This window comes from Ochlerotatus camptorhynchus, unplaced genomic scaffold, assembly GCF_037179485.1.
Source record: "Ochlerotatus camptorhynchus isolate MF236.1 unplaced genomic scaffold, CSIRO-AGI_Acam_v1.1 ptg000004l, whole genome shotgun sequence".
Classification (NCBI taxonomy): Eukaryota; Metazoa; Arthropoda; class Insecta; order Diptera; family Culicidae; genus Ochlerotatus; species Ochlerotatus camptorhynchus.
In genome coordinates this window covers 927,412-952,578 of record NW_027040496.1, presented here as the reverse complement: position 1 = coordinate 952,578, position 25,167 = coordinate 927,412, and the positions used below count along the sequence as shown (strand labels likewise).

The 25,167-nt window shown below is 41.3% G+C and overlaps 1 protein-coding gene across 3 annotated transcripts in view; it reads left to right on the top strand.

Annotated features, from left to right (window-relative positions):
• The window catches only part of loco (locomotion defects), a 147,875-nt gene that overhangs the window by 65,297 nt on the left and 57,411 nt on the right, over nt 1-25,167 (top strand). Inside the window, exon 2 of one of the 3 annotated variants that reach the window (XM_065236791.1) lies at nt 12,771-12,800. The exons of the other annotated variants lie outside the window; for them this stretch is intronic. Coding sequence (XP_065092863.1) covers nt 12,771-12,800 — 30 coding nt within the window. The remainder of the gene's footprint in view (nt 1-12,770; nt 12,801-25,167) is intronic. 3 annotated transcript variants of the gene reach the window in all.

Below are 25,167 nucleotides of genomic sequence, written 5' to 3'. Positions count from 1 at the left end.
ATCCGCAGTTAGGTTTATTGAGATATTCGCTTCTGAATGTATATCAGCATTATGTACATGAAAATTTTAACCATATCTCCTATATGAACATTAAACCAAAAGCGCCGTGTAACGTCAAAAAGAACTGGAACATTCATGGTGGTAAGCTCCAACCGGTATTATCCTCGGATTAAATCCCGATCAAGAATGTCCGGCTGGTTTGATGTCGACATCAGAGTTAATCAACATAATTCTGAGCAAACATTTTTCAGATCATACAAACAGGGACGGTATTAAAAGTTAATCCGAGTTGGAGCTTACCGCCATCAAAGAGTGGTTATCGCACCAAAAGACACGAGCCAGGATGTTGGCCTGTGGAAAATATGAACTTTTATTTTTTGTGGTAATCTAGTTGAGACACGTGCAGAATTCACATAATTAATTAATATCTCCATAATACTAACTTGAATAGTGATGCTGTCTTTAGCAAAGTTGTTCATTATAGTTTAAGCTACGTGTGCTGAAATTATGAGCTTATGAGCTTAATCGAGTTTGCTGAACCAGTTCTATGCACGAAAGAGTGTAGGAATGTTATTTCTCCATACATTTCAACCAACATCCCCATATACATTTAAAATCAAAAGCGCCAGCTCGTGTAACATCCGAATGAGCTGAAGATTTTCTAGAGTGATTTTCCCCCCTAATGGGATAAATCTAGGAGTTGGTCCGTTGAAAAACATAATAAAAAGTTTCCCCCATATGAATGTGGGCCGTCTTATGATTTGTTATTCTTTGGAACCAACATGACTGCATTTTGCCCGACACACTCAAAATGATCTCTTTTTAAATACAGCGACGACCAGTAATAAGTAAACCAAAGGACGCAACACATTGGAATCAAACAAATAAGTTTTCTTAAGCTGGCGAATCGCATCTGAGTTTACCTTGTGAAATTGTTCTCGACGCATCAATTTCAACAATAACAATAGCACCTTCATACGAGTTCACTGAGTCACTGGATCAACCACAGAGTTCACCACACCGCTCGCTCTGTCGTAGGCTGTTTGGCACCGCTTCGGTTGGAAGCTTCCATTTCAAGTGCATTACTACTCGTGTGCATCGAAGCACGAAACGGAACGCAGTAGACCTACTTTACCTACCGACCTACCGCCTAGCAGGCTCCCATTTCAAGGACCATCACAATAGGCCTGAACCTTATCTTTAGTGGGCTATGTGATGTACATTAGCATTGCATACGAATTGAGGTTGCCTGCGCTACTGGTATGATCATGGTTGGATCTTCAAAATGTCTTCTTGATTGGAACTCGGTGATAAATGAGGAAATGAGCTTCCACGGGTGCTAGTATTCCAATACTATTTGTTGAAACACTTCGCCCTACGGGCAGTTGCAACGGGTATCGTTGGAATTCAAGTTCTCTGACAGGTCATTTACATTGTATGCGCTTGATTTGTTGCCAGAGGCCTGAATTAAATCATACGCAATGTATAAGTGTACACCCAAAGTCTGAATACTGTTGCTGTTATTCAGCGTCAACTTTCCGTCGAATGCCCCGTTCACTTCTGGGTGCAACAAGCCAACTTTGTAGAAAAACCCAACGACTTCTAATCACCTCGGGCCGACATGAATGCAGTAGTGGTAACTGGTGCCCAGAGATATGATAGAACAATCATCATAAGTGCAAGGAGAAATAATTCATTTGTTTTATCCCCTCTCCTCGAACCAATGGCCGGTTTCGCCTGGAAGCAATCCGGATAAACTAGAAGAAACATCAGAGCAAATAATTTATGGCATTTTTCACAATCAATGCAAGTATGTACGCTTGTTGATAAATATTCCACCGGTGGGGCATAAATGCTAAATTTCCGTTGGATTTTCTCCGCAGAGTTCAAATAACTGTTGTTGCTAGGTTTTAGAAGGAAAAAAAAACATGTGTGTCAGATTAGACCGTTCTGGGTTTGGCCGTGATCGTAGCTCGATATGGTTAGTCACATTTTTAGGCACGCTTTTCTTTCGGATCAGTTGTTCGTAATTAAAAGGAAATCTGAGGTGCGTAAGCTGATACCCGCTCGAGCCGATTAGAACACGTGTTACATGTGAGAAAAACATGTGCTGGGTCGATAGCAAGCGAATTCAATAGTGTAGAAAGAAGGTGTTGACTGAGTTTCTGATTACCTGTCATTAAATAATGATTAGCGTATACAGAAAAGAATGTGCAGAGTAGGTGTATTTCAATAACCAACGTTGTGGGCGGGTGAGATTTCCATCAAAATCACAGGTAATCAAGTCCAAGATTAGCGTGAAATGGTCTAATGTTTTGTAAACTATACATTCTTTTTGTTTTAACGTGAAAACTGGGATTTTCTCTACAACACCGTTCGCGTAGGTTTTGAAAAGATGCCGCTCTTATTTACTGTCATTAACTCGCAGGTTAAACTCGTCATAATCTGTGTTAAAATTGCGCTAACAACGTCCAAACAATCACTCCGACTAATAAATGGCGGCTAAGGTGCGTCTTGATGAACCAGGAAAGGCAGGCCATTTGTAAGTGCCTTTCAGATAATGGGAAAATTATTTCTAGTACCTACCACCAGTGCTTCAATTACCCGGCATTAGAGCGCAGTTGAAAGCACTGCGGATACTGTTGTGTACTACACCTATGGTACATACAGTTCTACACCAACCAAAAAAGCCACACGCGACAAACCCCTTTCACATGAGTTTCGCAATCGGAGCTCGTGTTTCTTGAGCATTCCCGACGTGAGAAATTAGATATAAACGCAGCGGCGACGACGACGACGACTACGAAGCACCGTCCGTCGGCGGAAGTTGTATTCAAAAGACATCAGTGAATGAGCGAAAAAAAGACTTCACCGACACATGCTTTGTACTGCAACTAGCGTGGAAACGTAGAAGCTTGGAAGAGAGAAACGGTTTTTGTTCTTGTCTCCTTTTCGGTATGCATTTCGATCAACTAAAACAGCCTGAAGTTCTCATAGGCGTTCAGTGGAAGGTACGAAATCGTTGTTCATTTCAGTTATTTAATCATTGAAAGGATAAAAAAGAGCGGAATAAATTATTCAAAACAGAATAATGTGACAGCCGAGTGCGCTCTGCCTCTTCCGGTATCATCACTGCTTGCTTTATTGTTGCAAATAATGAGTAAAAAAGGGTTGCAAACGTGAATTTGTTAAACTGAACTCATATAAAAATATTAACGGATTTTGTTGTATTTGTTTGCCAAACGATTAGCACAACTTATTTCATTACATGATTTTGCATTCGCATGGTTGAGCTAATTTGAAAAAAAAACATCTATCCTATCTCATAAGTAACCGAAAAAAAATTCTCTTACAACCAATGTAAGGTTGGATTTATTACACACTCTGCATATGTTTCAGACAACAAATGTAATAGTGATTCTTGCATACAAGCAAGTTTTTCCAGAATACATATTTTCGTATAAAACCTTCACGGGACGATTTTCTAGACGCAATGCACTTGGGAAAACAAACTTTGTTCGAAAATTAGGCTAACATAAAAATTACAAAATTATTTAATTATGTTCATGTGGTCAAACATTACACATTCTGCATACTTTTCAAACAAATCTGTAATAAAATCTTACATTTCCTGGTTGGGTGTACATGCATTCTCTGTTTTTCAAAAAAGTATCCATGGAAAGTAAACACCCCGAAATAACCATCGTTGATGATAAGGTGCACTTGTGGTGTGTTGTTCCGAAAATGAGGCACTACATTCGATCCATGTGGTTTCAATAACGGCTGTTGATTGACATGAGAATTAGTGCATAAGTGGGATGGGTAAACATTAGCTTTTAGGGGATTATTTTATATTTATCGGCTCAATGACTATTGTATCCTCGTTTTGGATCGTTGTAAAAGAATACATACTCGATTTTACATGATTTTGAATGGTTAGATTTTTTTTCTATGGATGTTAACAACTACGTCGTTCTCTCGGAAAACCGAGAGAAACGGGAACCAACCGGGAATCGAAACGAACCGGAGAACACCTGGAAATAACTGGGAATTTGAATGCCAGCTCAAAATATGTTAATTTATATTTTCATCGAATGCTGTTAATTTGTACATGTACTTTTGTTCTTCGGTTTTATTTACTTCGCTCGACGTATTATACATATTTATTTGCACTTTTCAGAGGTAAACACTTATCAACTAAATTTTTCTCAGTCCTGGATTGAAAATCATTAAAAAAAGTCATATGAAACCGTGAACATTTTCAAAGTTCTGAGGTGTTTTTACCGATCAGGCTTAGGGGTTCGAGGATTGTGTTCGACTCGTGTCGTGCGAGTCAGACTTATCCTATTGAAGAATTGTCCTATACCGGAATCTTAAATCTGTTGTGGTAAGTATAAAACTTTAAACAGCTTTTAGGTTCAAATACTGAAAATTTTACAAATTTTACCATATCCTCAATTTTGAGTTTCTTTGTCCGGGATTTTAAAATATTTTTATATTTAAATTAACTAAATAATTTCTAGACTTCTTGAAGATAGTTATGTTTGGAATTGTCTCAATAATTTCCTTAGAATCATCCCAATATGTCATCCCAAGAATTGCTTTCAGGGTGCCCCAGAATAATATTATGATTCTTTCTGGGGCCTCGCTTTGCTCAGTCGGTAACCATTCTGGAGGTAGCTGGGTTCGATTCCCGGTCCGGTTTAGAAATTTTTCTACTTCCCTTGTACTAGTATGATTGTACTTGCCACATAATTATACAAATGCAAAAATGGTACAGGCATCGAAAGCTATCAATCAATAACTGTGGAAGTGCATCTAGAACACTACGTTGAGAGCATGTAATAAGCTAAATCGCGATAAGCAATAAGCTTGAAATGCGAAGAATAAGAAGAAGAATAATACTAATTTAAGAATCCTCCCCAGAAAACTCTTTATCTTATTATTCTCAATAATTCCCGTGAGAATACGCTTAAAACTTTCCCCATAATTCTCTTGAGAACTTACCCTTCGGATATATATGTCTGGAATACTTCTAAAAATTCCCATGAAATACAGCTTAGCATTCCCAATGCATCCTACCTATTTTTTTTTAAATTCTCCTCTGAATTCATTTGGATTTCTTCCGTTGACATTCTTCTAGGAATTTCCTAACAAATCTCTTATAAATTCCCTTGTAAACTACGTATTTTGATCTCGCAACTACAGACCGCATTCCTAATGGTCAAAAGTCAGAAATAATAATCTATGTCCCACGTAACAGTTTTGGTTTTATCATGTTTCTTTAGACGTCGCTCTTGTACAACATCTATAAAACAAATTGGAGTATTTTTATCATATTTAGCTGTTTGGCGGAATTATTAAATCCAGTGGCCACCTTGTAAGCGTCTACGATCCTTACAAAAAATGGACGATTGTGAAGGGGAGAAAACGATCTAAGTACATAATGAACTGCCTCTAATGTAAAGGGGCTTGGGTTCTTACCCACGACCTTTTGCTTAGTAAGCAAACATGGTCACTCGAAGGCCACTGTGCCCCTTACATCACAACAAGCTACGATCGACGATCGTTTAAGCTCGGGTACAAGAAGCTAATCAAATGAAATGACGTCCCCGAAAGCAGGTAACAATGTTTTCCAAACCGGGTCAAACGTATGTCATATTTTTCTATACGAATTACTTTTTACGTGGCGTTCCGCCCAAGTCTATCAGTAACGATTTTCTACAATAGTAGCTAGGGATAGATCCTAATATCTTCTCCCTGCAGTACTTAGCTACACTTTTTTTGATTTCACACCTCTCCGATCGAGTTCTCGCACATGTACGAGCGATTTTGTTCTTTATATTAAACAATAAAACCTTAGTAAACCTTAAAACGCCTAAAGCATAGCATAGTGTAGCATATCATAAGGGGTTTTCCAACCTGCCACTCAAGGTGAGTACGATGCATTTCTAAGCAGTATTTTGTCAGATCCGCCCTCCGATTCCAGCGCGACAACTGGTCGTCATTCCAGTGGTGTTAATCAAACTTTGTCGAACCCGCAGAGACGAATGCAGGACCGCCCCATGAATGCACCCGAGATTGCTTCGGTACGAGTTGATGATAGTGAGATGGAGAACCTCTCGGATTCAGTATTTTTTTATCTACTATTTTAAAAAAAGGGAGTTTGAAGATTACGGATCCCAAAAATTTCGGGTTCCTTTGAAGTACCGGAAACCAATAACACCGTTGCTGCCAGTTCAAACATCTTCTCCAGCCACTCCTGTAATGGACTTGGGTTAATTTGCTTCGTCCCGGGACGCACTAGCTTGAGCATTTCGGAAGCCCCTGATCCCCCTATCACAGTCGAGCCATTCCTGCCAGCGTTCAGCAGTCGTCCTGGTCCTGTATTTGGGTGTGGAGAAGGGGTCTTCCAATCCGCTACTACAGGCAAGTACGCATTCATTAATGAAAATGTTGTACCTGATACGTTCGACGCTTCCAGTCAATCACTTCCCGCTCGTCTCTCATCATCTGGACCAACCGTTCCGGCTCCGGGATGCACGCCTGTAAGCCTCATGGAAGCCCCTGATCCCCTCATCACAGTCGAGCCACTCCTACCAGCGTTCAGCAGACATCCCGGTCCTGTGTATGAGAATGGAGCAGGGGTCTTCCAAGCCACTACTACAGGCAAGTATGTATTCAATATCGAAAATGATATACCTGATACTTCCGACGTTTCCAGTCAACCACTTCACGATCGTTTTTCACCATCTGTATCAATTGTTCCGGCACCGGGATGCACGACTGCAATCCTCATGGAAGCCCCTAATCCCCTCATTACAGTCGAGCCACTTCTGCCAGTGTTCAGCAGTCATCCCGGTCCTGTGTATGAGAATGGAGAAGGGGTCTTCCAAACCGTCATCGCAGGCAAGTATACACACATTTGGAATACTTCTCCTCCAGTAATGTCCATCGCTTCTAGCTGCCACACTCCAACCGAAGCTATTGAAATTGTTGAAACATCTCTGACCGAAGCTGTTGCAACAAGCGTCGTTTCACCCAGCATGCCAACATACCATCTAGCGTCGCATCTCGAAGTGCCCATCGCAACGAAGCGTGTTTCAGATCGCATGTTTTCTGTGTACTACCAGAATGTCAGGGGTTTGCGCACAAAAATTGCTCAGCTGCGTTTGCTGTTGTCCAGTTGTGATTATGACGTACCGTTCCGATTCAAATTTCGGACGATTCAAATTTCGGACACTTTCATTTTTAATTAAATATTACATCCAGTTAGAAACAAAGTAATAATGTTAGATGATCGTGGAGGGCACTAGTCAAAAAAATTTAAAATTTACAAGACATGTGGATCATATTCGACCGAGATAATCAACTTTTAAAAGTGTCCGAAATTCGAGTTTAAGTGTCCGAAATTTGAATCGGCACGGTACTTGTCTTTACGGAAACATGGCTCCGTGCAGATATTGATAGCTGTGAAATCTCGTCTGATTACGTTTTTTTCCGTTGTGATCGCAATGAATTGACCAGTTGCCATTTGCGGGGTGGTGGAGTGCTGATTGCGGTTAAGAACACACTGGAGTGTGAATCTGTTTCGATGGCTAACTGTAATGAACTAGAACAAATCGCAGTTTGCATAAAGTCACAACTTCGTTCGCTTTACGTAGTTGCTATCTATCTCCCACCTAATTCGAGTACCGAGTTATATACTGCTCATGCTAATGCAGTGCAACTTGTTGCAGATCGTCTATCGGAGTCTGACATAATCTTGTCGGTTGGCGATTTCAACCTTCCTAATTTGCGATGGCATCTTGACGAGGACATTAATGGATTCATTCCTTCGAATGTATCTACTGATACTGAGTTGAACTTTACAGAAGCAATGTTTGCCAACGGGTTGAGACAGATTAATAGTTTCGTCAACACAAATGGCAGACTGCTGGACCTTGTTTTTACCAATCTACCGGAATATCTTGACCTGATTGCACCATCTTCTCCGCTGTTGCCTATAGATAACCATCCACACCAGTTATTTTACTACTTGACGAGAGTGACGCACCAACACTACTTGAAGATCATGATCATTGTTTCAAATTTGACTATTCGGCATGCGACTTTGACTTGTTGAACTCTACTTTTATGGATATTGAGTGGGAACGATTATCGAATAATGGTACGGTAGATCAGATGCTATCAGCTTTTTACGAATCTCTCTCAGAAGTTATCAACCGTCATGTACCTCGAAAAAGACAAAAATCGATATCTGTTTTCAACCAACCGTGGTGGACTCCTGAGCTACGTAACCTTCGTAACAATGTACGTAAGATGCGCAACCGATATTTCCTTACAAAAACTGGGTCTGACAAAGCTAGACTCCGTGAGCTTGAGTTGGAGTACAAAGCCATTCTTTCTGCAACACATGAAAACTATTTGCTCAGTATTCAGTCAACCGTCAAGCAAAATCCTTCACGCTTCGGGACTTCATCAAGAAACGGAAAGCTGGAAATGGAATCCCTGGCTCAGTCAACTTCGATGGAACTACTTCTCGGTCAAGCTCAGAAGCAGCCAATCTTTTTGCTACATTCTTCGAAAGCGTGTTTAGTAAAGCATCACCCGTGCAACGTCAAAACTGTTTTGAACAGATACCGTCCCATAACATTAATCTACCGTGTATACAGTTTTCTCCAGACGAAGTACAGAAAGTTTTCAATGAGCTTGATTCAAAGAAAGGACCCGGAACAGACAGCTTGCCTCCTGTGTTTTTGAAGAACTGCGCCGCTACGCTGGCGACGCCCATCGCTGCTGTTTTCAACCGTTCGCTCCAAGACAGAACGTTCCCAAATGCATGGAAAATGGCGTCCATAGTACCGATCCATAAATCCGGAAGCTACAAGTGTGTCACCAATTATCGAGGTGTATCCATACTTTGTAGTCTCAGTAAGGTATTTGAGAAACTGATCCACACCGTTTTGTACAGAGCTGCTGCACCGATCATCTCCAACAGTCAGCACGGCTTTATGAAGCATCGTTCAACAACATCGAACTTAATGTGTTATGTATCAGCGATATCCCGTAGCTTAGAATCGAAGCAACAAGTGGATTCAGTTTATGTTGATTTTGCGAAAGCGTTCGATACAGTACCGCACAATCTCATCGCTGCCAAATGAACCACATTGGATTTCCGACATGGATCACTGAATGGCTCTATTCATACCTGTCTAATCGCAATGCTTTCGTGATGGTGAATTCCGCACGCTCCAGGACTTTCAACATACCATCTGGCGTGCCACAAGGGAGTGTTCTCGGTCCTCTTATTTTTATCATTTATGTTAATGACCTGTGTGACATGCTGTCATCATCCAAACTTTCTTTTGCCGATGATCTGAAATTTTTCCGTGTGATTGTTTCTCCCACTGACTGTGTCACGTTGCAAGAAGATATACATCGTGTGATAGTCTGGTGCGGTGACAACGGCATGCGCGTAAACAGCAAAAAGTGCAAAATAATATCCTTCACTCGCTGCAACAACGTTATTCACCATCAATATTACATGGGGCCGGATTCTCTAGAACGTGCAATTTCAATCTGTGATCTAGGTATTACGATCGATTCGAAGCTAAGGTTTAACGAACACATAAACATCGTAACTGCTAAAGCATATACTGTGCTTGGTTTTATTCGTCGTCATGCTTCTGGTTTCACCGATGTTTATTGTCTCAAGACGCTATTCTGCTCGCTGGTTCACAGCATTTTAGAATATTCTTCCCCGGTTTGGTCTCCATTTTACGTTACGCATATCCTTGCGGTTGAAAGGATTCAGAAAAGTTTTATAAGGTTTGCATTGCGTCAGCTCCCCTGGAATGATCCAGTCAATCTTCCAAGTTATCCCGACCGATGCAAGCTGATTGATTTGGAATCCCTCTCTGCCAGGCGTCTCAAATTGCAACGACTGTTTATCTTTGACCTCATAACAGGAAACGTGGACTGTCCTGAACTTCTGGAACTGATTCCATGGAATACTCCTCCTCGACGATTCCGTAATTCCCCGTTACTTGCAATTCCATTTCACAGAACGAACTTTGGATTCAATAATTGTTTTAATTCTTGTTTGCGTTCCTTTAATGATGTTTGTAGCGAGTTTGATTTTATTTTGACCAAACATGTGTTTAGTGCTAGAATAAGGCGTTTAGATTAAATTAGGTTTTAAGTAATGAGTCTGTACGACGTAGTCGAAGATGGTGATCAAATAAATAAAATAAATAACTATCAACATGTTTATTGGAGTTTATGATGTAGTGGTCTTAACAGAAACTTGGCTTCGACCGGACATATCGGACTGTTAAATTTCGACGGACTACCAAATATTCCGCTGTGATTGCAATGAATCTCAATCAGTCAATTATCACTCATAGCAGTCAAATCTGTGCAGTCGTGCTTTTTGATATCGTTGGAAAACTGTGACCAGCCCGAGCAGGTCATTGTTCGAATTAGTTTGGAGAACCACTCACTATTCATCTCCGAAATCTACGTTCACCCTGTATCAGGTCCGGATCTCTACAAGTCACATGCCGTAGCTATACGGCATATTACAGAGACGTCTTTAAGCGATGATAACATCATGGTGCTGGGTGATTATAATCTCTCTAATTTACTCTGAAATTTCGACGAGGACATGAACGGGTATCTGCCTTCAAACTCATCAACGGAGCAGGAAGTGGCTCTTACCGAAGAAATGCTTGCTAATGGTCTAATACAGGTCAACCCATTTGTAAACACAAATGGAAAGCTGCTTGCTTTGGCATTCCTTTTTACTATATTTAGAAACTTTGCATAATTGTTTGTTATGGTCAATCATTCACCACATTTTTAAGTTTTTGCGAGATTTAAAATGGCTTCAATTTTTCAACAAATCATAACTTGAAAACGTTACTTCCAATCTAAATGACGTCTGAAAAAAAAATTCAAAACATAATGCCTTTCCAGGAAAAATATACACAGTAAAAAAAACGTTTCGAGTTAATTTGTTGAAAAATATTAAATTCGTCATTTTGAAGTTTTTTGCTCGATTCAAAATGGTTGAAATCAAATCAAATGTGAATGACTGACCATAACAAACAATTATGCGAAGTTTCATGTAAATCGGAGAAGGGAAAGTCTGAAATATTTTTTTTTGCTATTTGGCTTGGAAGTGCTCTTTAGTAAAAGTGTATAATAAGGTTTTTTTTAGCTGTTCCCCAGGAAATCGAAATAGAATTTCGAATAGTTTTTTTTTATAATTAGCGGAAATTGATTCCCATGAGGTCACTGGTATTTCAATAAAAAAATATCTTTTCAATCGTGTAATTTTTACAAAATTGAAATCCTGGCTGCGCCCGCTGCTGCAACACATTATGTTTCGAACATCGACATTAATTTGGTTTAGTAAAGTTCTTGGTTCATGGTAAACTTATTAGCAACAATGTTTGTCTTTCGTGTTTTCAAGGAAACTACCAACCAGAATTGAGAATCGGACCTCCACCATAGTTTATAGTTGACCTTTCTACCGGTCTGTCTATCGGAAAGCAATGTTGGAATGGTTTCGTATGACTATGAACAGGTGTGTCGTTCTTCGTGGTTGTCATGATTGACGATAATTACCGTTATTGTTTTGGAAAATTATGGTTATTTACAAATTTTTCTCAACCAACGGTCCAATTGGTCTGTCGAAAAAAAAAAGAACAGACACATCGAAACAAGGTCTAGCAAATTGACTCAATTATTGGATCATTTTGGATTTGCATAGACATTGGGTTTCAAGACGACACGCTGTTCTCTGGTCTCTCATCAACTTCAATTTCAGTCTTCTATCGTCCATTAACTTTTCTTTCGTTCGCTTTTCATTCTTTCTGGCTTTCGTCTACTCATTTAGGGTACGTAAATATCCAATCTTTTTTTTGTTATTGTTGCTGCTGCAGAAGAAACATCGAACCCTTATTTGGGTTTCCCTTTCTGTTCGGAGAAAGTTTCGAGCTGAAAAAGCACTGGTAGCTGAACCACCGCCAGAGGTCCGATTGCTGTTTAATCTTCTAATTATCAGTTTACAAATTCTAAGATACGAGCGATATTTCATGCTTGTTTACAACCGCCCGTAACGCACCCAACCATGACATAATCGAGCAAACCAAAAACACACCTTCTTTCTAATGGTTGGCATGGGCTGGGCAGCTACGTGGTTTCACTTGCTATGGGCACGTGCAATGAATAGTTGTCTGGTTGGCGAAATTTAGCTTTCGTCAGGCCATTGCCTTTTTTATTGGTGGCACCTCTCCACACGCATTCGGGCACATATTATTTACGAATTTCCGTCTATTTATCGCTGGTTGGTTTAACTCTTACACCTTCAGTTTTAGTTCGCTTTACTCATATTGGTTGGTAACAATCCAAATACGGTGTTGTAATCGCTGCGGGTTGCTTTAATCTGAATAAGCGTTCGGTACATAGGTAGTAACTGAATTCCGTAACTCCGGCTAACTACTATTAATTTCAAGCATTATTTGAAGATGCTCTTTTGTGGTATGGGCCACAAACATGGATGAATAGATAGTGAGCCAGGTGGTTTAAAAGAGCCCTCTGTTGAGCCTTTTCTCTTGCTATTGTTGCTACCCCTTTCGATAAAGGCTATTGCAAACCATTCGATCAATTCCTCAAACCGCTTGGCTTTGATTGATGCGGAACGAAAATAATTAAAAAAAAAGTGTTGACTTATCGCTAATGCTCTTTTCTTTCCATTTCAGGTGAGTGAACAGAACTTGTTGGCTGATGATGTAAGTAATGTAAGACTTTTTGCTTATGTTTTTGAAATGGTGGACATAATAATGTTTTGTATGTACTGTGCGCTCTGTTGTCATGCGTGTTTTCAAACAAAGTTGCTTTTGTTTTCCCTGCGTTGGGGGTGATAAAAACTGCTACTTAGATCAACGCAAGATTCATTCACGTTTGCTGTTCGCTGTGATGTAAACAATAAATATTTGGCTTGATTTGAACACTAGACGAAATAAGGTAACTTAATGAAACGTGCAAGCAAATCGAGACCTAGTGAGCCCATTTCTTGTAGTCACGTTTGCTGTGAACTTGTTTCGCAGCGTTGAAAGGTGGTAGAGGTGTTGCGGCGAAATTTTTGTGGTCAAAATTGAGATTTACCATCATTCATATTTTCATAACACTGGTTAAGCTAAACAAATTTGTTCTGAAAATCAGTCAAAAATAAACCAAATAGGACATTCCAATGCATAAGTAGAAATGATGTGAAGTAAACTTAGAACACTTTTTCTCGGTTTGCTATTTTGAGCCACGGGGCTTTGCCGCTTATAGAAAAGTTAACTGTTAAGTTTATTTTCTTTTTTATTTTTGGAAGATTTCAGACTTGAGACAGATAGGGTAGAGCACTACTTCGTCATAATCGCCCATTTCCGTTCTATCGATCAGACAAGATCAATAATATCACACGGGAAAAAAAGAGTTCCCATATTCGTGAACCACAGCCGTGAACCATAGTTCACGGTGTATATTTGAGAAAATTTTGTTCTGGATAGCTGGCCGTGATTTTTAGTTCACGGTCCGTTCCCGTTTTTGGGAACGGATTTTTTTTCCGAGCAATGATTTCACCGTGCACAAATCAATAATCCCGGTGCGTTAGTTCATTAACTACAACACAAATCCTATTAGATCGCATTGCATGAATATGTACGCTCATTGTTCTCAAAACAATAGAAGCGCTTCTAGCGAATCCTCTTTTTCTACGTTTATCCGTAGGACGAATAAAATCTAATGGCGTTTCAATACGTTTGGACGGAAATGAAACTCGTAGGACGAATTTAGAATCAAGAAGCAGTATAAGATTTTAAACAATATCTCTACAAATTGTGACTCTTTATCAAATCCAGCGGTACGTATGGAATGGTGAATAAATTAAGAAGTCATCTTTGACAGGTTTAAAGGATGGACATTAGATAGAGAGGCAAAGGATAGAAATTAGATAGAAAACCCTACAGCGCTAAAGCGAAGGTGAAACAAAAAAAAGTAGAAGGGTCTGTGCCTAGGGGCACGAACGGAAGCTTGACGTAGGACCGCTAGTGGACGGAATAAATGTGAAGAGCATTATGTTCTTTTAATTGATCAAATCAGGCATAACATTTGATAACGGCACAAAAGCATTTGTAAACAAACATTCTAAGGCCCTTTACACGCGAATGATGTTGTTGGTTTGCGTGGGCGTACTTTGGTTCGCGTGTAAAGGGCCTTAGAAGGTTTGTTTACAAATGCTTTTGTGCCGTTATCAAATGTTATGCCTGAAATATCTATTATCTCAACTCTTTCCGTTTTTGAATTGTAGGCGATCCAAATTTGTAGTAATCTTTTTCAAAAAGAAAGTTGATTACGAGAATCAATCCAAATCAATTGCACCCCTGCTTCCAAGTTTGTGTGGTCGTTGGGAGCTTGTGGTTCTGAATATGGACAAACAAGCACAGATAAATTCTATTCCAACTCTTTACTGATGTAAGCTTGATGGCCCTGAAAAGGGCCGTTTTATTGAAGAGGACATCCATGGCCACTTACGCTTGGCGTGTTTAGAGTAGGTGACAGCATCACGGACCTCATTTTCCACGAACACCTTCAGCACACCTCGTAGATCAGACTGGAGATACGTCAGACACTGCCACGGCGAGCCAGACGACGGATGGTGGTTATCTCGAAGAATTTGCGATGACGATTGGCACCTCCTTTGCCACGACCTACTGCTGCTATTGCTGACCACGCCGTCCGAAGCGAAAATGAGCTGATACCAGCCATTTGCCATTTAAATGATCTTTATTTCTTGTGATTGTGTGGTTTACATGTATGAATTTTTTAAGTGACACAGATGCGTCTTTTCAACTTTAGTACATTTGAGATTTTAATTATTATTTACAGTTCCTAGTCCTATCAGGCCTATTTTAAAGTATGACCACCTTGGTGGGATTGGTTTGATTTGAATTGGAAAAAGGAGACTACTTATAACTACTATTTACAACTACAACTAACCTACAACTACTATGTACACCTAACCTACTATATACAAATTGCTTATCAAAGCATGTTCTGATAAATTACATTTTTGTGCAAATTTAGTCTTAATTTCGTTGATTTTGGAATCTATTTTGGCAATGCCTGCCTCTTCATGTAAATTTGTTATTCTAGTGTCGAAAGGACGATCAAGAACCATCCTCAGCACTCTATTCTGAGCTACCTGAATTTTGTTCCTGTGAGTCTGTGCACATGATTCCCACACCGGAGCTGCGTAGAGGATCGCAGGTGCTATGATTTGTTTGTAGACGGCCAGTTTGTTCACCCTTGTGAGGCGGGATCTGCGGCAAATCAGCGGATACAGACACCTAACTAAGGCGGAACACTTGACTACGGTTTTCTCCACATGCGAGCGGAATAGGAGCTTTTCGTCAAACAACATCCCGAGATAGGTTACTTCGGCGGACCACTCAACCCTTGTGCCATCCATGATTACAGTACAAGAGGGAGCCGGTTTTAGTTTAGGTGATTGTCGATGGAGGAACATGATTGTTTGTGTTTTGGAAGCATTGATTTTGATTTTCCACGTGGTGGCATAATCAGCAAAGGCGTTAAGGCATCGTTGAAGTTTGTTGGCTATTTCGCGAGGCATCCTTCCTTTGACGGCTATTGCGGTATCATCTGCGAACAGGAAAAACACGCAACCGTCTCCAAGGGGAGGAATGTCGGAAGTGTAAATGCTGTAAAGCAAGGGGCCCAGCAGACTGCCTTGCGGGACTCCTGCTGGGATGGAAAACGTGTCTGAAAGACAACCATTCAACGATACCTTAAACGACCTTTGCTGGAGGTAGCTACGGGTGATTTTAACCAGATGTAATGGAAAGTTGAAGTTACAGAGCTTGTATACAAGCCCATTGTGCCAGACATTATCAAACGCTTTCTCAACGTCTAGCAAGGCCATGGCTGTGGACTTGGATACAGCTTTGTTACTTCGGATGTTATTCATCACCCGCACTAGCTGGTGATTGGTGGAGTGCCCCTTTCTGAACCCAAACTGTTCCGGAAGGAGAATGTTATTTTCCTCGACAAACTTGAGCAAACGATTGAGAATGAGTTTCTCGAACAATTTGCTCAGCGCTGAAAGGAGGCTGATTGGTCTGTAGCTTGAAGCTAGCGTTGGGTCCTTCCCGGGTTTGCGGATAGGTATGATTTTCGCTGTCTTCCAGATACTTGGATAGTAGTGCAGTTCCAAGCATCTGTTGAAGACAGCAGCCAGCAGAGAGTGAACCTTCATGCTGAGATTTTTCAACACTAGGTTGAATATTCCGTCAAACCCGGGGGCCTTCATGTTTTTGGTGCATTTCAGCGCTGAGCAAATCTGTTCCACTGTGATTCTATCCTCCGGAGGGATGGCACAAGGGGAGGAATCGAGGTTGAGTACGCATTGCTCAACCTGACCTTCGAGCGGACTTTGGATGTTGGAGCCAAGCAAGTGCGATTTGGCAATATGCTCACCAATCGCATTTGCTTTCTCCTGAGGGGTTATTATGAGCCGATCGTCATCATTTTCATCTTTTAGTGGCGGAATGGGTTTAGGGTGCGTCTTTAAGACCTTGGCAACTTTCCAGAATGGTCTGGAGCGGTCGTCCAGATTCTGGACAAGCCGCCCGAAACTTTCGTTCCGGAGTGAGACCATTCTGGAAGCAATCTCCTTGTTCAGATCGGCCATTTCACGTTTCACCGCTTGATCTCCAGTCCTCTGAAACTGGCGTCTACGAACATTTCTCAGGCGAGTTAAGAGTTGGGTGTGGGAATCAATAGCAATAAACTTACCCCTCACAGGAACTCGTTGGACGCACGCCTCGTCAGCCACGGTTATGGCTTGGTGGAGTCCCTCCAACGCTCGGTCGATGTTCTCCACGGTATCAAGCGGCGGGTTGTCGATGATGTGCCTGTCTACCACGCGTCCAAACTGGGCCCAGTTTACGCGATGATAGTCCTTGCGCAGGCATGAAGCAGGAGCCACGTTGCAGCCCAGTTCAGACACCACCGGTTGGTGGTCGGAGCTGAGTTCGTTCAAGGCTACCGGCTTGGACAAGCCGATATTTGTCAGGAACAGGTCTAGCGTCGATGGGTTGCCCGCCGGTGAGATAAATGTTGGCTCATCCGAAAACCAAACGGAGTACAGCCCATGCTGTGAGTGGTCGAACAGCAGACGACCGTTCTGGTTCTGCCTGTAGTTAAGCCAGGCCTCATGGCGAGCGTTTAGATCTCCTCCTACTACGAGGCGGGAACCGTTACGGGTGATGGTGGAAAGGTCCTTTTTGAATTTAGCCGCTAGTCCACTGCTGGCGGCACACTGTCGAGGGCAGTAGACGGCGATGAACTGGACGTATCCAGTCGACGACTCCACCTCCACACCAAGGGCCTCGATGATAGTGGTGCGGATATGGGACAGAGTGTGGTATTTTATTCCTTTCTTGACGACGACCGCAACACCATCCCCCCTGGAGCTGGTGCGATCAAGCCGGATAATGTTGTGGTCAGGCAACCAGAAGCTGTCGCCGGACTTTAGATGGGTCTCGGTTAGAAGGCCCACGTCGATGCTGTGCTTGCGGAGGAAGTCGGCAAGCTCAATCTCTTTTGCTCTTACAGAGCAAGCATTCCAGGTGACGATACTTAGCGGTTTAGACGCCATACTGGATGATGAACTTACCGAGCACTTGGATCTGTTCGGGCTTATTGCGGCACTTACGAAGAGCACCGGACATGTTGACGAAGATTTCCATCAGTTCATCCGCTGAGAACAGATCGGGGTTGTTGTTTTGCGCTGTTGGTTGTCTCCAGAATCCAGGGGGGGATGGAGAGCTTTGGCCAGCAGAATCACCGGAAGTTGCTTGAGTGGAATGCACCCGCGAATTCACTTGCCTTTGCTGAGGAGCACGAAGGGGTGGGAAATCCTCCGTCCGAAATGTCGGGACTTTGTCCTTCTTGCGTCCTGGTTGGTTGTTAGTTGCCGCCTGTTTTCGGATGCGTTTGAAGTCCTCGCGTTTGGAGCACTGTCTGTCGGAACCTTGATGAGCACCACCACAGTTGGCGCATTTTAACGCCACGGCTCCATCCGCAGGGCAGTTGGAAGTGGCGTGTTCTTGAGCGCAGTTGCTACAGCGTGGCTTGATGTTGCAGTTGCGAGTGCCGTGTCCAAAGTTCAGACATCGTTGGCACTGGGTCACATCGCGATGGCCGCCACGGTATGGCTCCCATCGTACGATTATGGTGTAGATTGAGCGGATAGCCTGCAGCGCATTCAGCGTCACCGTTCCCTTCTGGAAGTGCACCAGGAAAAGGCAATCCGGGTACGTCTTCACGTTTTCGTCTCGCCTCGTCATCCGAAAGACAGCGATTGGGGCCAGCTTGTACCGGTCCTTGAGTTCTTCTTCGATCGCCTTGGGATCAACATCCGGTAGACCCCTGATGACTACCTTGAAGGGCTTTTCACCGGGGATGTCGTGCGTGAAGTATTCCGCATTGGAATCCTTCAGGAATTTGACTGCGATTTCGTATTCCGCTTTCGTCCGGAGCATCACCTTAGTACCGATCCTGCTGATCTTGTACTCAGCTGCGATGCCCAGCGATGCGAAATCGCCAATGAGCGTCTTGAGTGGCACTACCTTCACCACCAGTGGAGGAAGCTTGACTTTCGCCGCACTCGGGCCGGCAGAATTCTCGGTTTCGACGGCGTCGCCGAAATCACCGATGTCGCTGGCGTTCGTCGCGGTAACATCGTCGCGTCCGCTCGTACCATCGGACTGTCCTAGGTTCTTCTTCCTCTTTTTCGTCCGCTTCACCGGGACTGGGTTGGTATTTCCAACATCGGTGGGCAGAGTAGCGTACCTATTTGAGGTAGGTACCGAGCTACCCTCACCACTGTTCTTCTTCTCCGCTTGCTCACGGAGTCTGCTACGAGAGCGCTGTCTTCCCATCACGCGATGCGACCGACACTACTGACGACGCGACGTGCAGTATATCTGCGAACGTTTGTAACAAACTATAGATTAATCGAACAACTCGACAGAGCGAGCAAAGACCGAACTGTACTGCTTGACGTTCAAGCAGCTAATGAGCTGATACCAGACAGCAGCGTTGCTTTATATTTTTTAGGTTAAAGCAGAATAATGTGCAACCAAGTGGTATAAAAGCTACAAAGACTCCTCCCATTATGAGTAGTTTGCTATCAAGTAGCGACACTGGCTATTTTCTTTTTGCGTACACGGCGAATGAGAACGACCCAAATTTGAGTTTAGTTCACTCATAATCGCCAAAAGTGTAGGAACTCAGCGATGAGTAAATTTGTCTCATGATTTCGTGTGGAAAACCTCAAAAATCTGGCAGAAAATGAGGAAATTGACGAAAATTTTATTCAGTCTCGTAGTAGTACCAATAGACTGAGTGAATCCAATCTTTACTTCTCAAATTCGGGTATTTTTCCCTGGAAAATCCTGGAAAAACCTGCGAAAACATGAGGCAAATTTACTCATCGCTGAGTTCCTGCACTTTATTTCTTATTTCTGAGATAACTAAACTCAAATTTGGGTCGTTCTCATTCACCGTGATATCACCTTGAAAGATATCGGCGCCGGTGGTTAGCGTGATTACCTCTCACCCCAGCAGGCCTGGGTCCAATCTCAGTCGGCGCCACCGGCATGTTCTAAGGCATAACATCTCTGATCACGCCTTCCTTCGGGAAGTAAAGCCGTGGGTCCCCGGTTGAGTTGATGGGTCGATTGGTAGGGTCCAGGTGTGGGAGCTGCCTCCCTGGCGTCGGTAGCATTAGAGCTCAGTGGAAAACACGTCACTTTTCAATAGGTCCTATCTACATTGATCGATTCTCATCATCGACACTCTCTTTCGTAAATATTCGGCTTCACAAATGTGGATCAACAATAGAAAAGAGCCCATCAGTATTTGTAAACAAACCGTTCCAAAGCCCTTTACTCACAAAGCGAAGGCCACCCACACAAACCAACACCATCATCGGATAGGGGAAACTTCTACCTACAAGATGTTGGTGTTGGTTTGTGTGAGCGGCCTTCGATTTGTGAGGCTTTGGAACGGTTTGTTTACATATGCTGATGGGCCCTATTCTATTGTTGATCCAGAAATGTTTCCTGCCGTCTTCGTCGAATTAGATGCTAGATTGTTGCTTCTTCCATCGAAAATATCCGGCCGTGGCGATTAAAAGTTGATCAAGGTTGATCAAAATAATTTGTATCCCTGCTTCCAGTTTGATAACATGAGCATTTTGTGTGGTCGGTGGTTCTGAATATGGACAAACAGGCAGATGAATTCTATTCCTACTCTTTTCTGTAATAAGATTGGTGGCCCTGAAAAGAGCCGTTTTGTTTCCAATGTTGGTGATGATTTACCTCCGAAACCAAACAGAGTGCGTCTCTGTCACTTCAAAAACGTAGATGACATCCATGGCCGCTTACGCTTGGCGTGTTTAGTGTAGGTGACAGCATCACGGATCTCATTTTTCAGGAACACCTTCAGCACACCTCGTAAATCAAACCGTAGATACGTCAGACACCGCCACGGCGAGCCAGACGACGGATGGTGGTTATCTCGAAGAATTTGCGTTTGGTTCTGAACATGGCTCCCTATTCGCACGCGCCCGAGGATCGGAGGCGAATGCCACTTCGACTTGTTTCGTCTACTTACTACTCTCTGACGACTATGCTGGGGAAGCAGCATATGCATGTAGGTAATTGGTGGATTTGTTAGTTAATTCGACGCTTTTGGACAATGCTGAACATTTACCAGTTTTTCAATAGTTTCTTGTTGAAAATCAACATTCGGAAGCATTTTTATCAATGCGTAGCCATATTACTGATCGATTGGTGATAAAGTTATTGAAATTGGACCAGGGGCAGCTGAGTTATTAACGTTCAAAATCTTTCTTAATTTGTTACATGTTCCATTTTCGGTTTTCACAAAGTGTACCCCCATATAGAAATCAAAGACGTAGTCCTACGTCAAAAGATAGGAAAATTAGACATACACAAACCTCTATTCTGAGGTAGGAGGCTCTGCTATCATATTCGGTCAGAGCAGTTATCTTTGAACGGTAGATGACGCGATTGAGCCTGTTTCATAGTGGTCGTATGAGAAAACGGCAGTGTTGCAAGTCTTCTTGATATGATGTCTGGGCATATAGAAAATAGTTTTTGCCCTTTAACACGCCATGTTTTAAATTCTAATGTTCCTTGCACTTTTCTCGACATTTCGATCAAACATAGTTTTAATAAGACTTTTACAGATTTAGTAATAAAAATCCAATATGAGGTTTTTTTTTCCACTGCACAACACAGTCAGGAAGAATGGCAATCAGATCAACAAAACAAAGTAGCATTGCTTTTCAGTGATGATTATTTGACTGATGGGTAAAAATAGCTCATTGCACCTTTGTCTGGAATAAGGTGTTACACCGAATGGATCCCTAACATGAAGCCAATTTGGACACGTTAACGAATGCAGGGGCATGCAATCTGAATGTTGTGAGTTCGATGATACCCCTTACTTCGGTGTGAACTTTTTTTTATTGATTTCCATGGCTATTGAGTGTCTAAAATTCATCAGTAGCGTGTTGATTAAAACACAATTTATGTTATTTGAAGCAGCTAAGATGAAGCAACGAGACCACAGAATATGGTGAAATATTTGTTTTGAAAAATATATTCTCACTCGTTTTGAAGAGAAACAATAAATAATGTTGCAACAATCTTGTAATAAGGCAGAATATACTTTCGAAACTATTTGAACATTTTCCACGTGCCACATCTGCATAAACATCAAAACTGAATTGTGGTACCTATTAATTCTCATGCTGATTATTATGGAATTATGGAAGGAATGGGACAATCTTTGACAAAAACAGACAATTAAATCTGGTGTAGAGCTCATAGCCGTTATACCCCGTTCACATTACAGCGTATATCACGTGATATAGGCTGTCTTGCAATGAGCACTCATACATCTAGTTTTCACTGGAAATCCTATGTATGAGTGCTCATTGCAAGACAGCCTATATTACGTGATATAGGCTGTTATGTGAACGGGGTATTAGATTGCGTGGCCCTTTTTTTTAGCTAACGTGCTTAAATTTACTTCGTGCTAGAGATTTATCCGGTATACCATCTAATTCTAGGCAAAGGTGCAATGAGCAATTTTCATCCATTAGTCAAATAACATTCAGTCGTCAGTGAAAAGTAGGGATATAGGGAAAATGGCTCTAATGTTGGCCTATGGATCTAAGATTGGGCCCATCGCTAAAAATCTGCTATTTATCAATTTTATCTAGATGAACGCGTCATTGGGACGGTACTAATTGATATTTTTGGTTGCTATTGAAAATTTAAGTCGATTGCTGAATTTATGTATGGGCCCAAATAAGGGGCATTCAGGCCGACATTGCATCCACTTCCCCTACTACAGCTTTGATTCCCTACATTCAGCAACATGTTTTGATTTTGACGTTCTGATACTGAGGCATATTCTGATTCAGGTTGCTTTGATATTCCATTAACATGAAGGTTTAAAAATGTGGCTCAGTGGTGAAAAGCAATGATACTTTGCTTTGTTTACCTCATTGCCGCTGTGGCTTTAGATTTTTATCAATTATTCTGTGAATGACATGCATGCTAAAATTGAAGCATGTAAACTTCCTTTTCACGCAAACTAGCAACTTGCAAATTGCTTACAAAGATGGATGGTTGCATGCAATATTTAGAATATTTCATTAAATGACTCATAAGTTTACACGATCTGTAACGTGAATTTGTATGATATGTGACGCTCCATTTATGTGCATCATAGTGACAGAAATTTACACTACGAACTGTGTATGTCAAAATGCAATAAAATCATTTTAAATCGACACATTTTTCTTACAGAGTTGGTAGATAACATATTTACATTACATTAGTAGGGTAAACAGGGTAAACAGGTATAATACGATCCCCTTAAGGAAAAACGGATATATTTGTACCGTTTTCACTTCAATTAACGGAGTAATCACGTTGATCTGTTTCTTTAAAAGTTAGGAATAATTTGTAATGATTTTTTCCTTCGGAGCTAGTTTACATACACAGTAAAAAAATAATTTTGATATCACGTCAAAGTGGATGCACTACAATCATGTCGAAAATATGGTGTAATATTACTGGCTAAAAAGGACAAAATTATCATTAATACAATGCATGAACTGACATTACGCTTTTACGGCTTTTACTGCATTTGTTTATTTATGTGGTCATAAAAATTACATGAAATTTTCGACATGATTGTAGTGCATCCACTTTGATGTGATATCAAAATTATTTTTTTGCTGTGTAGAAGCTAGAAAACATATTTCGGCAACACCCAAAATTCTAGGTTTTTCAACTACGCGGAGCAATATGCTCCATCTATCATATAATTTACTTCTACACAAAAATGAGCATACTAAAGGTATAGTATGCCAGACAAAGAAATTTTAACATGCCCCACACCACATACCATCGACATGTATCTTAATATAACTTTATGTCAAAGTTAACCTGACTGATGTTGAGAACTTGTAACAAATCAGTAAGTTTCAGAACAATAGGATCAACTCAAATCTTGCCGTCAATATTAATGACGTATCTATCCTTTAAATGTGTCGAACCTCTTAACGGAATCCCTTTATGAAGAGCTTTGAGTGGGTTGGTTTATTTCCTTTTAATTCCGTTATCTTTTGACAGATACGCGTATTTCGTCTACTACTTGCAGACTTCATCAGTGCCAAGTACTCAACACCACTGAAGAATCCATCTTTAATCTACGAGTTATATACTAATCAATAGGTACTAAAAATCAGCAGGTATCCACTGCCATGTCAAAATTGACCTAAACAGGTACCTAAATTCAGTCTCCAACAGGTAGAGGCATGCTACGATGTGTTGTTTTAGGTAGCATGCTAAAGAGTCTCGAGTATCCGTTTCCTTGATCTCTATTTTAAGCAATGTTGATGGATTATGTTTAAATATTTCTAGACTTTTGGCTACGTCTAGTTTCCAAGGTGAAGATACAGTCCGCAGGATATTAATGTTTTCCTTAGTCAAATTGTGCCCCTTTTTAACGATATGTTCTCCAACCTTGGATTTAAATTCATAATGAAGCCCTTTATCCATCTCTTTGTTAGCCTTTTTTACCTCTGCGATGTGTTCCTTAAACCTTGTTTCCAAAGTCCTTTTCGTCTGACCAATGTAGATTTTATTGCAATCTGGACAAGAGATTTTGTAGACTCCGGCTTTCCCTAAGACATTTATTGAATCTTTAGTTGATCCTAACAGTGACTTCAGCTGATTTATCCTACTGCTGAATACTAAATCGAGGCCAAAACTTCTAAACTTTGAAATCAATGGTTTGGTAATGTTTTTGTCGAAATTCACCGCTACCCGTTTTAAACCCTCAGTTACTGGTGTAAGAGTTGTCGAAATACGCCTAAAATGATCCCTTGTTCTTTTATCGATTACTGCTTGAATTGTTTTTTCTTGATACCCATTAAGTCTAGCGATTTCAAAAATGTGAGCTATTTCCTTTGATTTGCCTGTATCGCTAAGAGGAAGAGTTTGCATCCTGTGAACCATGTGGTGAAAAGCGGCCATTTTGTGTTGATGGGAATGGTTTGAAGTGCTTGGTATTACTCTCTTTGTGTTTGTTGGTTTCCTATAGATTTCGAAATTGAACGAAGACGTTTCCCTGATGATGAGAAGATCTAAGAAGGGGAGTATCTATGTTGTTTATATACCAATATTATTTGAAATTATAGGGGTTTCTTATGCCTTTATTAAATTATTAAATTGAAATGGAATTAAAACATTTTAGCTGGTTCTTATGCAGGGTGTCACAGATATAGTGTTCCCTAGCTGGGACATTCCGGGATACTTTTCCTGGAAAATTAACCAAAAACCTTCTTCTTCTTCTTCGCATTTCAAGCTTATAGCATATTAGCTTACTGCGTGCTCTCAACTTAGTGTTCTTGAAGGACTTCCACAGTTATTAATTGAGAGCTTTCGATGTCTGTACCATTTTTGCATTAGTTTA